The following is a 14,316-nucleotide window of genomic DNA, read 5'->3' as shown; positions in this document are numbered from 1 at the left end:
AAAAATTTTTTTTAATTTAAAAAAATATGCTCAAGGATTTAAAAAAATATAAACATAGGAATAAAAATATTTATATTTTTTAATATTTTTGTATGCTTTTGTATACTTATATATATTACAAATTCATATGTATATGTATATATATATAGTGGGGTAGGGGGAAAAAGCACATCAAATGACATTTCTAGAGATGAAAAATACAATTTCTGAAATAAAAATACACTGAATGAGATTAGGAGTGATTAGACATTGTAGAAATGATGAGTGTACTTTAAGACACAACCAGATTAGCCAAAATAAAGCACCACTACCACCACCAAAAAAAAGGTTAAAAAAAAAAAAAATACCTTAGTATTAGGATTAAATTATTGTCACCTCCTTCCCCACCAAAATATGCTGAGATCCTAAGCCCTGGTATCTACAAATATAACTTCAGTTGGAAATAAGGTCTTTGCAGATTTAATCAAGTTAAGATTAGATAGGGGGGGCGGGGAAGTGCCCACACTTGACACCTTAATCCAGAATGATGAGTTTCCTTTTAAGAAGAGGGAAATTTGGACAGAAACAGAAACTGCCCTGGGAAGACATAGGCAGAAACTGGAGTTCTGTTGCCACAAGCCAATCAACACATAGGTCTACCAGAAGCTGGAAGAGTTAAGAAAGGATCCTCCAGGATCACTAGAAACAGAAACACTGTATAACTATCAAGCAATAACTCCTTGTTTTTCCATCCCTCCCAGCCTCTGGTAACTTCTGTCTTACTTTCTGTCTATTTGCATCATTTCTATATCACAGATACATCATATAAATAGAATCACTTAATGCTTGTCCTTTTGTGTCTGGCTTATTTCACTTAGCATGATTTTTCAAGGTTTATCCATGTTGTAGCATGTGTCAGAACTTCATTCTTTTTATAGCTGAATAATATACCACTGTACTTATACATCATATTTCATTTATCCATTGATGTCATCATTGGTGGATGCTTGGACTGTTTCTACCTTTTAGCTGTTGTGAATAATGCCGTTAAGAAAATGGCATACAGGTATTTGTTTGAGTCTTTGTTTTTGTTCTCTAATTTCTTTCAGGAATGTTTTATGGTTTTCAGTGAATAAGTCTTTTGCCTTTTTGGTTAAATTCATAAGTACTTTAGTCTTTTTGATGCTATCGTAGGTAGCATTATTTTCTGTTTTTAGTGACAAAAAAGTTTTTGAACTAGGTAGTGGTGAAGGACACAACACTGAATGTTCTTAATGTCACTGAACTGTACACTCAAAAATAGCTAAAATGCTCATCTCTATGGTATGTATATTTTACCAAAATCTTTTTTAAAAAATGCATACAAACTCTGAAGCAAACACTAAATACATGAGGTACTAGGCAATTGGAGAAATAAGATACTAAAAAGTACTTAATAAATCCAAAAAAAAGACAAAACAAGAAGAAAAAAAAAGAGGAAAACAAACAGCAATGTGATAGGAATAAAAATAACCATATCAGGGATCCCTGGGTGGCGCAGTGGTTTAGCGCCTGCCTTTGGCCCAGGGCGCGATCCTGGAGACCCGGGATCAAATCCCACGTCGGGCTCCCGGTGCATGGAGCCTGCTTCTCCCTCTGCCTATGTCTCTGCCTCTCTCTCTCTCTCTCTCTCTGTGTGTGTGACTATCATAAATAAAAAAAAATTTTTTTTAAATAACCATATCAATAATTATACTAAATGTAAATGGCCTACATAGATCAATTAAATAACAGAGAATATGTGACTGAGTTTTTTAAAGACCTAAAAATATATGCTGTCTGCAAAAGATTAAAAGAGCAGTTGCCTTGGACTCAAGGAGAGAAGTAGTGTGTAACAAAACAATAATGGCAATGTGAGGGGGACAAAGGTTGAGAATTTAAATAAAAGGCTATTTTTAATAGCCTGAAAACCTGAAAATCTTGCATTAAGACTACACACTCAATACCATCTCTGTTCCCTATGGCTTCAATCTACTTTAAAATCTTTATTTTCAGGGGACCTGGGTGACTGAGCAGGTTAAACATCTATCTGCCTTCAGTTCAGTTCATGATCCCCCAGGGTCCTGGGAAGGAGCCCTAAGTTAGGCTCACTGATCCATGGAGAGTCTGCTTCTCCTTCTCCCTCTACCCCTCCCCTGCACCACTATGTTATTTCTCTCACCCTTCCTCTCAAATAAATAAAAAGCTTCTAAAACAAAATCTTGATTTTCAATCTACATTTTTATAATCAATGATCTTATAACAAGTCCCATATAACCAATGTGCCAAAACTCATGCTACCCCAACCCTAAATAGAACATAATGACTAATGCAGGATGAAAAGCTCCCAACTAGCACTTCTGTTCCCATTAAGTTGTATGTACATGTGAGGTATATTTGTTCTCAAACGTACTGACACCAGTTGTACTTAATATTGTAATTAAGTAACTGAAATAATTCTTATTATTTTTTTAAGTAGGCTCCACACTGGGTGTGGAGCCCAATGTGGGGCTTGAACTCACAACTGTGAGATCAAGAACCTGAGCTGAGATCAAGAATCAGACACCTAACCAACTGAGCCACCAAGGTGTCCCAAATTGAAATAATTTTTAAGCCCACATAATGAATAAAAAAACAATTGTTTAAAAATTAAATTTGCATTTATTTCCTTAGCCTTTCTCAAAACCAAGAAATGTACATAAAATGCACTCTCTAACTTTATGTCAATCTCTACTCAAAAAAAGGCTTCTTTTCAAAGCCTTTCCTGTCCATCAAATATAAAGGAACATTCTCTGTATTCTCTATTCCATAAACTAATTTTACTTTTCTTCACTACATTCAGTCTGTTATGTGTTTACTGTCCACTATTACCACTAGATTATAAACTATGAAAACAGAGAATTTGTCTTGTTTACCCTGAATCTCTAGCAATTAGGACAGAGAGTAGGTGCTCAATAAATATCAGAAAGACTCCCTCAAGAACCTGACTAAAAAGAGGTCATTTGCATTCAAACTAGAGACTTTTACAGTGAACTATCAGTCCAAATGGTGCCAGGTAAATTAGTTCCTGTGTGGTTCCCAGTCATCAAAATAAATTCCTCCTTAAATTCAAACTCAGTCAAGGTTATTTGGGTGGTGCAGTTGGTTAAGCATCGGACTCTTGGTTTCAACTCAGATCATGATTTTAGGGTCTGAGATCAAGACCTGTGTCAGGCTCAGTGCTCAGTGAGTGCAGTCTGCTTAAGACTCTCTCCCTCTGCCCCTCCCACTACTCATGCTCTCTCAAAGAAATCTTAAAAAAAAAAAAAAAGTGTTATTTCAAGGATATCTCATATACAAACTCATCACTACTTGTAAAAACCATAAGGCAAAATGTAACTTATTCCCAATCCCAAAAGCAGTAAACTTTCTATTTAGTTATTTCTAAAGTTAATAATATCAACATTTAATAATAAGGCCCAAAATCATACTGTGAAGTAACAGCTAAAATCATTTTCATGCTTTTCTTCAAATTTCATTTAGGAATTCACTTCCTGCCTTGGAGGAAAATGGGGATGGAAATTCTTTTGCATTCAAATGAAGCCCTATAATTCTGCTTTTAGGTGAAATATGCCCACACTCTTCTAGCATTTTCCAAAACTTACCAAGAAATTTCTAAATCCTTCTTCCAGTGAAGGCAAATACAAAATTCCTCTTAATTATATTGATCAAAATTCTGACTCCCTTTGAAAGTGATTTTTAATTATACAGAATTTTTAATAAATTCTGGCTTATTTTAAATTAGCCCAACAAGAATATAAATAATAGTGAAAGGCAATAGAAGGGAAGGGAGAAGAAATGGATAGGAAATATCAGAAAGGGAGACAGAACATAAAGACTCCTAATTCTGGGAAACGAACTAGGGGAAACGAACTTTCCCCCTGGTGGAAGGGGAGGAGGGCGGGGGTGGGGGTGAATAGGTGACAGGGCACTGAGGGGGGCACTTGATGGGATGAGCACTGGGTGTTATTCTGTATGTTGGCAAATTGAACACCAATAAAAAATAAATTTATTATTAAAAAATAATAAAAAATTTTAAAAATAAATAAATAAGCCCAACAAAACTAAGAAAATATAGGAAAATTGCCATTTAATCAGATATCACTACAGCTCTGGAATATCACAAAAGATTGTTATGTGTTGGGATCCCTGGGTGGCGCAGCGGTTTGGCGCCTGCCTTTGGCCCAGGGTGCGATCCTGGAGACCCAGGATCGAATCCCACGTCGGGGTCCCGGTGCATGGAGCCTGCTTCTCCCTCTGCCTATGTCTCTGACTCTCTCTCTCTCACTATGTGCCTATCATAAATAAATAAAAATTTTTTTAAAAAGTCTTTTAAAAAAATATGAATAAATAAATTTTAAAAAATTAAAAAAAAAAGATTGTTATGTGTTATTTCATTCTTTGAATAAAATTGGTCATGTTGAAAATGCAACTGGGGGCATGTGGTTAGCTTGGCTGAGTGTCTGACTCTTAATTTCAGCTTGTTCTTGATCTCAGAATCATGAGTTCAAACCCCATGGGGTACTCTGCAATGGAGCCTACTTAAAAGTGGCAGCAGCTCTTTCTGTCTACAGGTTCTATCCCCATATACTTTAATAAAATCACCTTTTTGTATCACCCCCAAAATAAAACAATGATAATAAAAGTTTTTTAAAAATTCTTTTAATTTGAAAATTTTAAAAAAAGAAAACACAACAAAGGAGCGCTGTGGCTAGCTCAGTCAGAAGACCACACAACTCTTGATCTTAGGATTGAGTTCAAGCCTCACATTGGGTGTAGAAATCACTTAAAATAAAACTAAAAAAAGAAAAGAAAGAAAAAGAAAACACAACTGAATAGAGCCACAACTAAGTTTTAATAAGGTATAGTGGTAATGAAAAAGATAGTGATATTGGAAAATGGATTATTAGGTTTTAAACTGAATCAAAAATTCCTTTTACTTTAAAACCAAATTATATTCAAAAACTAAAACCCAGGGACGCCTGGGTGGCTCATCAGTTGAGTGTCTGCCTTCAGCTCAGGACATGATCCTGGAGTTCCGGGATCGAGTTCTGCATAAGGCTCCTTTTTTTTTTTTTTTTTTTTTTTTTTAAATTTTTTTTTATTTATTTATGATAGTCACAGAGAGAGAGAGAGAGGCAGAGACACAGGCGGAGGGAGAAGCAGGCTCCATGCACCGGGAGCCTGGGCCAAAGGCAGGCGCCAAACCGCTGCGCCACCCAGGGATCCCTGCATAAGGCTCCTAACATAGAGCCTGCTCTCCTCCCTCTGCCTATGTCTCTGCCTCTCTCTGTTCTCTCATGAATAAATAAAATCTTAAAAAAAAAAAAAAAAAAACTAAAACTAAAACCTTATCAGGTATACATATATGAAAAACATAATAAAAAGTTTAAAAAGGAATGAGCATATGGTTGTCTTTTGCTTTTTATTGCTTTAATTACAATCCATGCACTTGAGTTTGAATAAAAAGAAAATTAATGGAATGATGCACAGCAACCAAACCAGAGTAACAACAGTTACCTCAGGGGAGAACATTCTTGGTATATGACTTCTGAAAGATTTTTTAATAATCTCATATTTAGTATCTTTTATAATGGCAGGGAAATATTAGGTTTTGTGCTGGGTGATTTCTTCATTATAACATATTTGACATCCAGTTATTGAGGTCTGGTAATATTCAAGTCTATAGTTTATCCCTGAATGATACAGTGGTAAGCACATCAATAATCCTCATTTCAGGGATCCCTGGGTGGCGCAGCGGTTTAGCGCCTGCCTTTGGCCCAGGGCACGATCCTGGAGACCCGGGATCGAATTCCACATCGGGCTTCGGTGCATGGAGCCTGCTTCTCCCTCTGCCTATGTCTCTACCTCTCTCTCTTTCTCTCTGTGACTATCATGTGCGTGCGTGTGTGCGTGTGCGTGCGTGTGCGTGCGTCTCATGACTACCTAAATAAAATCTTCAATCAAAAAAAAAATAATAATAATCCTCATTTCATGCAACAGAAAATCTGAGTGTAACTTTTGACCCCCAAACATTTAACTACTTACTAGTAGCCTACTGCTGACTGGAAGCCTTACCCATAACATAAACAGTGACTTAACACAGATTTTATAGATGTATTCTATACTGTATTCTTACAATAAAGCTAGAAAAAAGAAAAAATATAAATAAAATCATAAGGAAGGGAAATAATATATTTACAAAATGTACTCTATTTATCAAAAAAAAAAAAAAATTCTGTCTTTAAGTGGACCTGCAGAGTTCAAATCCATATTGTTCAAAGGTCAACTGCATTACAGGGCAAAAGAGAAAACATGTAATCAATTTCCAAAGGCTCGTATCAAAAATAACTAATCATGCATAGCTACTACTACTTATTGAAAACCTACTATGTGTCACCTATTCATTTTATATAAGCCTCAGGGTTAAGTATGCCAGTCATGCAGAAAAAAAACCCAGGATTAATCTATACCAAGTCTATCTAGCCCCAAAGTCAGTGAATCACAGTATTTTCTCTAACATTTTGCATAAGAATACTTAAAACCTAACAGAGCTCCAAGTGGGTCCTATAAAACATATGACAGACTCTAGCTGCTGAGAACTACCTCTCTGCACTAATGAATGTTTCACCTTCATCCTTCTTTGCTCTAGGAAAACAGATCAATTTCATCTGCTAAAGACTGCAATGACCAAAAAAAAAAAAAAAAAAAGTAAAATATAGAACTTCTCCCACATAGTCGCTCTGTAACTTAAAAAGGCAGTACAAGGGATCCCTGGGTGGCTCAGCGGTTTAGTGCCTGCCTTTGGCCCAGAGCGTGATCCTGGAGTCCCGGGATCGAGTCCCGCATTGGGCTTCCTGCATGGAGCCGGCTTCTCTCTCTGCCTGTGTCTCTGTCTCTCTCTATCTGTGATTCTCATGAATAAATATTTTTTAAAAATAAAAAATTAAAAGGCAGTACAAGTAGATCATTCTCAAAAACCAAAAACTCTAAACTCTGGCTACTCAATTCCAATACAATTCAACAGTGCTTGGCTTAAGACTTAAAGGCTATATAATGGCACTAAATTACTTCTACAGACATTCTACATTTTCCAAAATCCCCAAAATAAAACTCTAGTTTTAAGTTTAAAAAGAGAAAAGAAAATCCTAAATGATGAAGGAATAATAAATATAAGTCTGCACCCCTTAACAACTTTTTTTCTTTTAAAGAATTTATTCATGAGAGACAGAGAGAGAAGCAGAAACACAGGCAGAGAGAGAAGCAGAGACACAGGCAAAGAGAGAAGCAGGCCCCCTGTGGGGAGACCCATGCAGGACTCAATCCCAGGAACCCAGGATCACTACCTGAACCAAAAGCAGATGCTCAACCACTGAGACACCCAAGAGCCCCGCAAGGGCACTCCTGTCTCAGATGTCCACTGTCATCTCCAGGGCCAAACCCCACTGCTAATATTTTCTAATGGGGCCATCAACAGCTTGGGACCACACTGCTTCCCTGAGCTCTTGAGCAATTTACTCATTTCGAGGATGTTCTTTCTTTAAGAACCAACCTCTACGTGTTTATTTTATAAGCCAATGAAAAGAAGAATATTATCCAAATGCTTTCCTTAATTACTTTTAGGGGGCACCCTAAAATCTTTTTAACAAAAAGATTTTTAGTAGAAAAAAAGGATTTTTAGTAGGCCAAATTCTAGTATAAATGCCAATCAATTAGTATATAATTATTTTCTTTCCAAAAACCTTTACAAAGATCTTTCTACCTTTCAGATTTAAAACAGGATTTTATAGATTTAAAACAGGATTTTATCTATAAAAGTTTTAGCTACAAACAGCATTTCTGTAAATTAAACCATGTGGGGTACACCTAAAATATAAATGCCTTTCTTTTAAGGATCTAGCTTCTTAAAGAAAGAATACAGAAGGCTACTCTAAAAATACTATTTTTCTGCTTTTCTTAACATTCCACTTATATATCATCAATCTACTTTTATACACTCACATCCTACTATTGCCCAGTACTTATCCTTTACTATGATCAAACCAGAATACCAAGTCTCTAAACATTCCCTATTGAGTCCAACTTAATCTGCTAAAAATCGTACTTATGAGAAAAGAGACTTTATGTTGGATGAATTCTCATTATCATGCCTAGCACCCCATTATTAAAGAACCCTAATAAAATTCAAGTCTATTACAGAGTAAAAGAGAAAACACGTAAATAATTTTGAAAAGTTCCTATCAAAGAAAATGAAGTAATTATTGCACGTAATTAATGCTGAGAACAGCTGTAACAATAAAATAACCTAACAACAACTACAACAGTTACTACTGTGTATCCTATGTGCTCAAGTAATCCCCACTGCTTGGAATGAATGATGTCCTATCCCACTACCACCTATCAAAATCCTTCATTTTTCTTCAAGTTCAATTCAGTGTCATCTCTTACATTAAGTTTTTTTCTTTTAAAGTAGGTGCTCCCTCCATGCCCAACATGGAGGCCTGAACTCAAAACTTGAGATCAAGAGTCAGATGCTCTGGTGACTGAGCCAGCTAGGTATCCTGCCTCATTAAATTTTCTGATTATTTACTACAACTGAATGATAGGTCTCTCTCTCTCTCTCTTTGATCTCCAGAGAACCTTTATTCAACATCCCCTAAAGTATGAATAAATAAATCTTTTTAAAAAATAAAATAAAAAATAAATTCTTAACGTTCTTCCATATATCACAAAGAATTTTTTTTATGAAGATTTTATTTATTTATTCATGAGAGACAAAAAGAGAAAGAGTCAGAGACACAGGCAGAGGGAGAAGCAGGCTCTCCCCGCAGGAGCCTGATGTGAGACTCGATCCTGGACCCCAGGATCACGCCGAGTCAAATGCAGACGGTCAATCACTGAGCCACCGAGGCGTTCCTATCACAAGACTGAGATGAAAAACTCTGAGCTCAAGTTTATATTGTTCTAATGCTTTGAAGTAGGAGAGATTCTGGTTAACTCTTGGTTAAACAAATCAGCTGAAAGGAATGACTTAGATTCAAATTGTTATATTCCATTTGAGAATGTGAACATACCCATTTCCTAATATTCTGCAACTGATTACTTACCTGAGACCATGGTCTGTAATCTGATAACATCCAGACAGACTGAGAAACAGAAGTACACGTCCAGTCTCTTGATCAGATTTTTCACTCCCAGAGTAAATTAAGTCTTTTCCTCTAAGCAATCTAGTCCTTGATGCTTTTTTACATAATGCAGAAGACTCTGGGAGTGCTGACATAGTTCTTAGAGCTGTTCCTGTACAACAAAATGAATGACCACAATACGCAAAGGCCGGAGAAGCACAATGCTGCTGCCAACAGACACTAGTCCTTAGTCCAACAATATCTTTACTGTAACAACCGGAGGAGGAACAACTAAAGTTGGATGCTGTTTCCATTACACAAAGACTTTCAACATTTCTATGTCTCCATTCTACAGCATCTTCAATATCAGCCAAATCTTCAGCATCTAACATCCACACATATGGAGAAGTGAAACTTTCAGAAGAAACAGGCTTAGTCCAGGGGTGTTCATTATCCATTTCTTCTCCAATACCTTTGTTAGTTAAATCGTGCAAACAAGCATATTGCTTGGTGGACTGCATGGTAATGTCTTTATTCTTCCATGAAGTCGAAGTAATTTTGCTCGTAGAAGTTTTCAGAAGGCCACTCTGATAAGATGTCAGAATTCCAAGGGCTCTAGAAATCTTCTCTAGAGCCACATCTGTGATTTTTTCACAACCAGACAGATCAAGATGCCGAAGACTCTGGCAGCAACCAAGCCAAGACCAACTATAATTAAGAAATAAGACTATTAGTGGATATTGTTAAAATCTTCAAAACCATTTGACTGCACTGAGTGGATGGGAACTAGAAGACTTAAAATCTAATATAATCAAATATTTACTGAATACCTACTGTCAGGCATCATTTTAGATACTAGGGATAGGAAAAGACAATAAGAGTAACTGGGGTCTAAGTACTGCTAGCCTAGCAGAAGGGTAGGAGAGGAGAAAGGTATTGAAGGGAGAGACCTCAATTTATTATTCGAAAAAGGAACCAGTGAAGGAAAGGCTGCACACACACCAACAAAAGAGAATAACTAATAATTAAAAGAGGAAGATCCAAAAGAAGCTCTAGGAACTCGGAGTTAGCCAGAGCCAGAGAAGGGTACACCTCTCCTTCTGAAACAGGAAGAAGATGCTAATATAAATGCGAGGGTGGGAAAGAGAAAGGTGAGGTAAAATAAGAAGGAAAGTGGCATCTAAGGAAATAAAACTTATAAAGATTGTAGCCTGAGGAAAATGTTACAGTTCCAGAATATGAAGAATGTAAGAGGAAGCTTTGCCAATTGGCATTTGGAGCCCAACTGAAACTGGAAACTTCTTAAAAACATTTAGTGCCGGGACGCCTGGGTGGCTCAGCGGTTAAGCATCTGCCTTTGGCTCAGGCATGATCCTGGAGTCCCGGGATCGGGATCGAGTCCCACTGGGAGTCTGCTTCTCCCTCTGCCTATATCTCTGTCTCTCTCATGAATAAACAAATAAAATCTTTAAAAAATTAGTGCCAATCCTACACTGACTGCACAGCAAGGTTCAAAGGTCTAGACATAGTACAGGATTATAAAGATGACAGGATGATGCAAATTGAAGTTTTGGATCAGTTGGACCCTATGGACAAGAAGCAAAGTCCTGGACGGTACTATCAAGTTACAGCCCTACATGACTGTGATGTGATAGTAAAAAACAGCAGTACAATTAAACTTCAATTATGCAAACGAAATTACAGAAAATTCTACTAACTCAGAGGTAGAAAACATTACACTGAAATATTCAAAAATAACTAACCTGTCAAATGCGGAATCTGAAATGTCAGTCTGGGTCAGATCCAGATGCTCCAAGTTAGGACAAAGTTCTAAAATCTGCCTAACCTAAGGGGGAAAAAATCATCATGAAGATCTGCAGACTTTTAGGTAGATTAAGAAAGACATAACTTTTAGTAAATAACATAAGCCAGTGGTTCTCAGGCTTCTGTGCATGTAAAAAATCATTTCAATTCTGCATTACAAATATATATTCTTGACTAAAACTCTGGAGAATCTGTTTTAGTAACCATGAGATTAGACCCAGGAAATGCATATTTCTAAGGAATACTCAAGGAGATTCTGATGTAGGACATTACAAGATGGACTTATAAAACAGTGATTTAATCTCACTTGCCCATTTTACCATGCCCTACATAAAAGCATTTTATAAAAATGGGCTTCATCACTTAGCTTAGTATCTGTGAAACTAAATAGTTTAACCTCTCCTAGTCTGTTTCCTTTTCTATAATATGTACACAGTATCTATATACCAAGATTACTATGAAAACTGAAGTGAAATAACATGAGAAGGTAGCAGTGTAAGCCTGCCCATGGGGGGGGGGGGGCACTCTCATGGGTAAATAGCTGGGGTTTTCCTTTATTAAATTCAGAAATGGGTAAACCAAATTTAGATCACTGCTACTTTTTCTTAATACCCGAAGTAGTGCCAATTTATACATACCATTTTGCTGGAAACTGCAGAGCTGTATGCTAATACTATAGTTTTTACTGAAGTGCCAACATAGGGTAGAATATTATGAATTAAGCCATGAAGTAAACGTTTTTCCATTTGTGCAATGCTGATAGCAATCGACTCCTCTGCAGACTCTTCTGTAAAATGAATTCAAAAATCTAAGAATTGGATACTACTAATTATAATTAGGCTACTCAAGGAATCACCAAGTCACTAAATACGAACTACTCTTTGCTATTCTTTTGGGGTTTTTTTAAGTAGGCTCCACGTCTAATGTGAAGCCCAACATAGGGCTTAAATTCCCACTCCTGAGATCAAGATCTGAGCTGCAATAAAGAGTTGGTCACCTAACCCAACTGAGCCACCCAGATGCCCCCTTTTCTCTTTTTAATACTTTATGCTATTCTTCAATTCCCTTATGTATGTAAAGTCAACTTCAATGAACAAGGTCTCAGTAGAATTCAGTATGTAACAGGTCAACTAAAAAGAGACAAAAGAAAAAAAAACTTTACAATGAGAATGAAGGGAAGATTTTTTTCCACTTGCTTCAAGGATGAAGGTAATTTTCATATCAAGGTAGGTATAGCAGAGAGAGAAAAAATAACCCTAAATTCAGGAACTTGAAAAAAAAAGTTTTGGAAAAACCCTGAATGTTTAAAATAGTAGAAGCTCTTCAAGAAAATATAGGATATCAAAAGAAAAATGACTCATAATAAAAAGTATTGTTATTTTAGTAAAATAAAAGGGACATAGAGCTAGAAGAGATTTAAAACAATTGGGCAAGCTCATCATCATGAATCAAGCAAAAGTAAAAGTACCTCAGAATTTTTAAGAAGCATGGCTTTTGGGTTTTGCTTAATAATTTCTATAGAGCTAGGATGTTTACAATAAGCTGCAGCACTGTAACAACCAACACAACAAAAACACTACAAACTCCCAATTTGATATAAATGGGGAAAAAAAACACACCAACTACACTAAAAAGAATAAATTAATAATTGTATCATCTTTCTCAGTATTATTATGCTTATCTGAATACCTAAATGAATGTCTCTAAACATAAAACAGTTTAACAGAATAAATTAAAGTCTCATTTTTAAGAAAGTCTCATTTAAAACAAAACTGAGTACAGCTAACAAATGAAATATAAAAAGAAAGAATTCCGAATTTGTGACTAATGGTTCTTCTATGTTTACAGATTCACCCTAAATACCCTTAGTCAGACATCTATGTAAGACGTAGAGATAAAAATGACTTTTAGCAAGCCATATTTATTCTACTATAATTTTATTCCCAAATAATTTTTTGTTTCTGTGATCCTATCTAAATCTGTATTATTTACTCTGAAATCCTTAAAAAACAAAAATCACCCATCCTATGAAGAAGAGTATCTTCCTGCAAGACTAGTAAATAGTAAAGATAACTGAACTGAAAAGGTGCTAACATAAATCACAGCTGGTAGATCCAAAGTTTAGTCTTAGGTACACCAAACAGCTAAAGAGATCTATTACTTTATCAAGGCTCAATCATTACAGCTTTAACCTTTCCATCTCAAAATGAATGCTTATTGAAAGCATTCTTTGGTTATCTTCAAATATTGAGACAAATACACTAAGTTTGGTAAAGACTTTAAAACTCACATGGGTTTTGCTCAAAGTTCTCAGAGGATCTTAACCAATCACCCTATTTAAAATTTTAACTTTCCTCTCTTCCTGGCACTTTTTATTTTTTTCCACAGTACTTGACATTATCCAACATAGCAAATATTTTGCCTGAGTTTATTATATCCCCTCTCCAAATTTGTTTTTGTATTTTATTTATTTGAGAGAGAGAGGAAGCATGAGCAGGGGGAGGGGCAGAGGGAGAAGCAGACTCCCAAATGAGCAAGGGGTCCAATGGGGGGCTCGACCCCAGGACCCTGAAATCATGACCTAAGCCAAAGGCAGACTTTTTTTTTTTTTTAAGATTTTATTTATTTATTCATGAGAGACATAGAAAGAGAGGCAGAGACATAGGCAGAGGGAGAAGCAGGCTTCCAGTGGGGAGCCCAATGTGGGGCTCAATCCTGGGTCTCCAGGATCATGCCCTGAGCTGAAGACAGACGCTCAACTGCTGAGCCACCCAGATGTCCCCAAAGGCAGACTTGACTCTTAATCGACTGAGCCACCCAGGTACCCCTTTGCTCTCCAAATTTTAAGGCCTAGCATTTTTCCCCCCGATATTGTTCACTACTAACCTTATGCCCAAAAAGTTCTTGCCACAGGGTAAGCGCATCACCAAATCTAGCTGGAACAGACTTCTCCCTTATGTAGGACCCTCTAAATGTTCAAAACTAAAACATGATGTAATGATTCAACTCACAAAAGTAACCTTGCTACTGGAATATAAGGGAAGGGAAAAGAAATGTGTGGGAAATATCGGAAAGGGAGACAGAACATAAAGACTCCTAACTCTGGGAAATGAACTAGGGGTGGTGGAAGGGGAGGAGGGTGGGGGGTGGGGGTGAATGGGTGATGGGCACTGAGGGGGGCACTTGACGGGATGAGCACTGGGTGTTGTTCTGTATGTTGGTAAATTGAACACCAATAAAAAATAAATGTATTATAAAAAAATAAATAAATAATAAATTTATTATAAAAAAATAAATAAAACTCCTGAAACTGTAAGTTTAAAAAAATAAT

General features: G+C 36.4%; 1 protein-coding gene across 3 annotated transcripts in view; it reads right to left on the bottom strand.

The window, feature by feature from the left end:
- The window catches only part of FBXL5 (F-box and leucine rich repeat protein 5), a 46,324-nt gene that overhangs the window by 10,998 nt on the left and 21,010 nt on the right, over positions 1-14,316 (bottom strand). For all 3 annotated transcript variants that reach the window (XM_041751341.1, XM_041751340.1, XM_041751342.1), the window contains exons 7-9: positions 11,624-11,772; positions 10,925-11,007; positions 9,144-9,869 (exon numbers count right to left, since the gene is read on the bottom strand). In XM_041751341.1, coding sequence (XP_041607275.1) covers positions 9,144-9,869; positions 10,925-11,007; positions 11,624-11,772 — 958 coding nt within the window. The remainder of the gene's footprint in view (positions 1-9,143; positions 9,870-10,924; positions 11,008-11,623; positions 11,773-14,316) is intronic.

Source organism: Vulpes lagopus, chromosome 4 (assembly GCF_018345385.1).
Source record: "Vulpes lagopus strain Blue_001 chromosome 4, ASM1834538v1, whole genome shotgun sequence".
Taxonomy (NCBI): domain Eukaryota; kingdom Metazoa; phylum Chordata; class Mammalia; order Carnivora; family Canidae; genus Vulpes; species Vulpes lagopus.
Note: the sequence above shows the minus strand (reverse complement) of the source record. Positions and strands in the feature narration are given on the sequence as shown.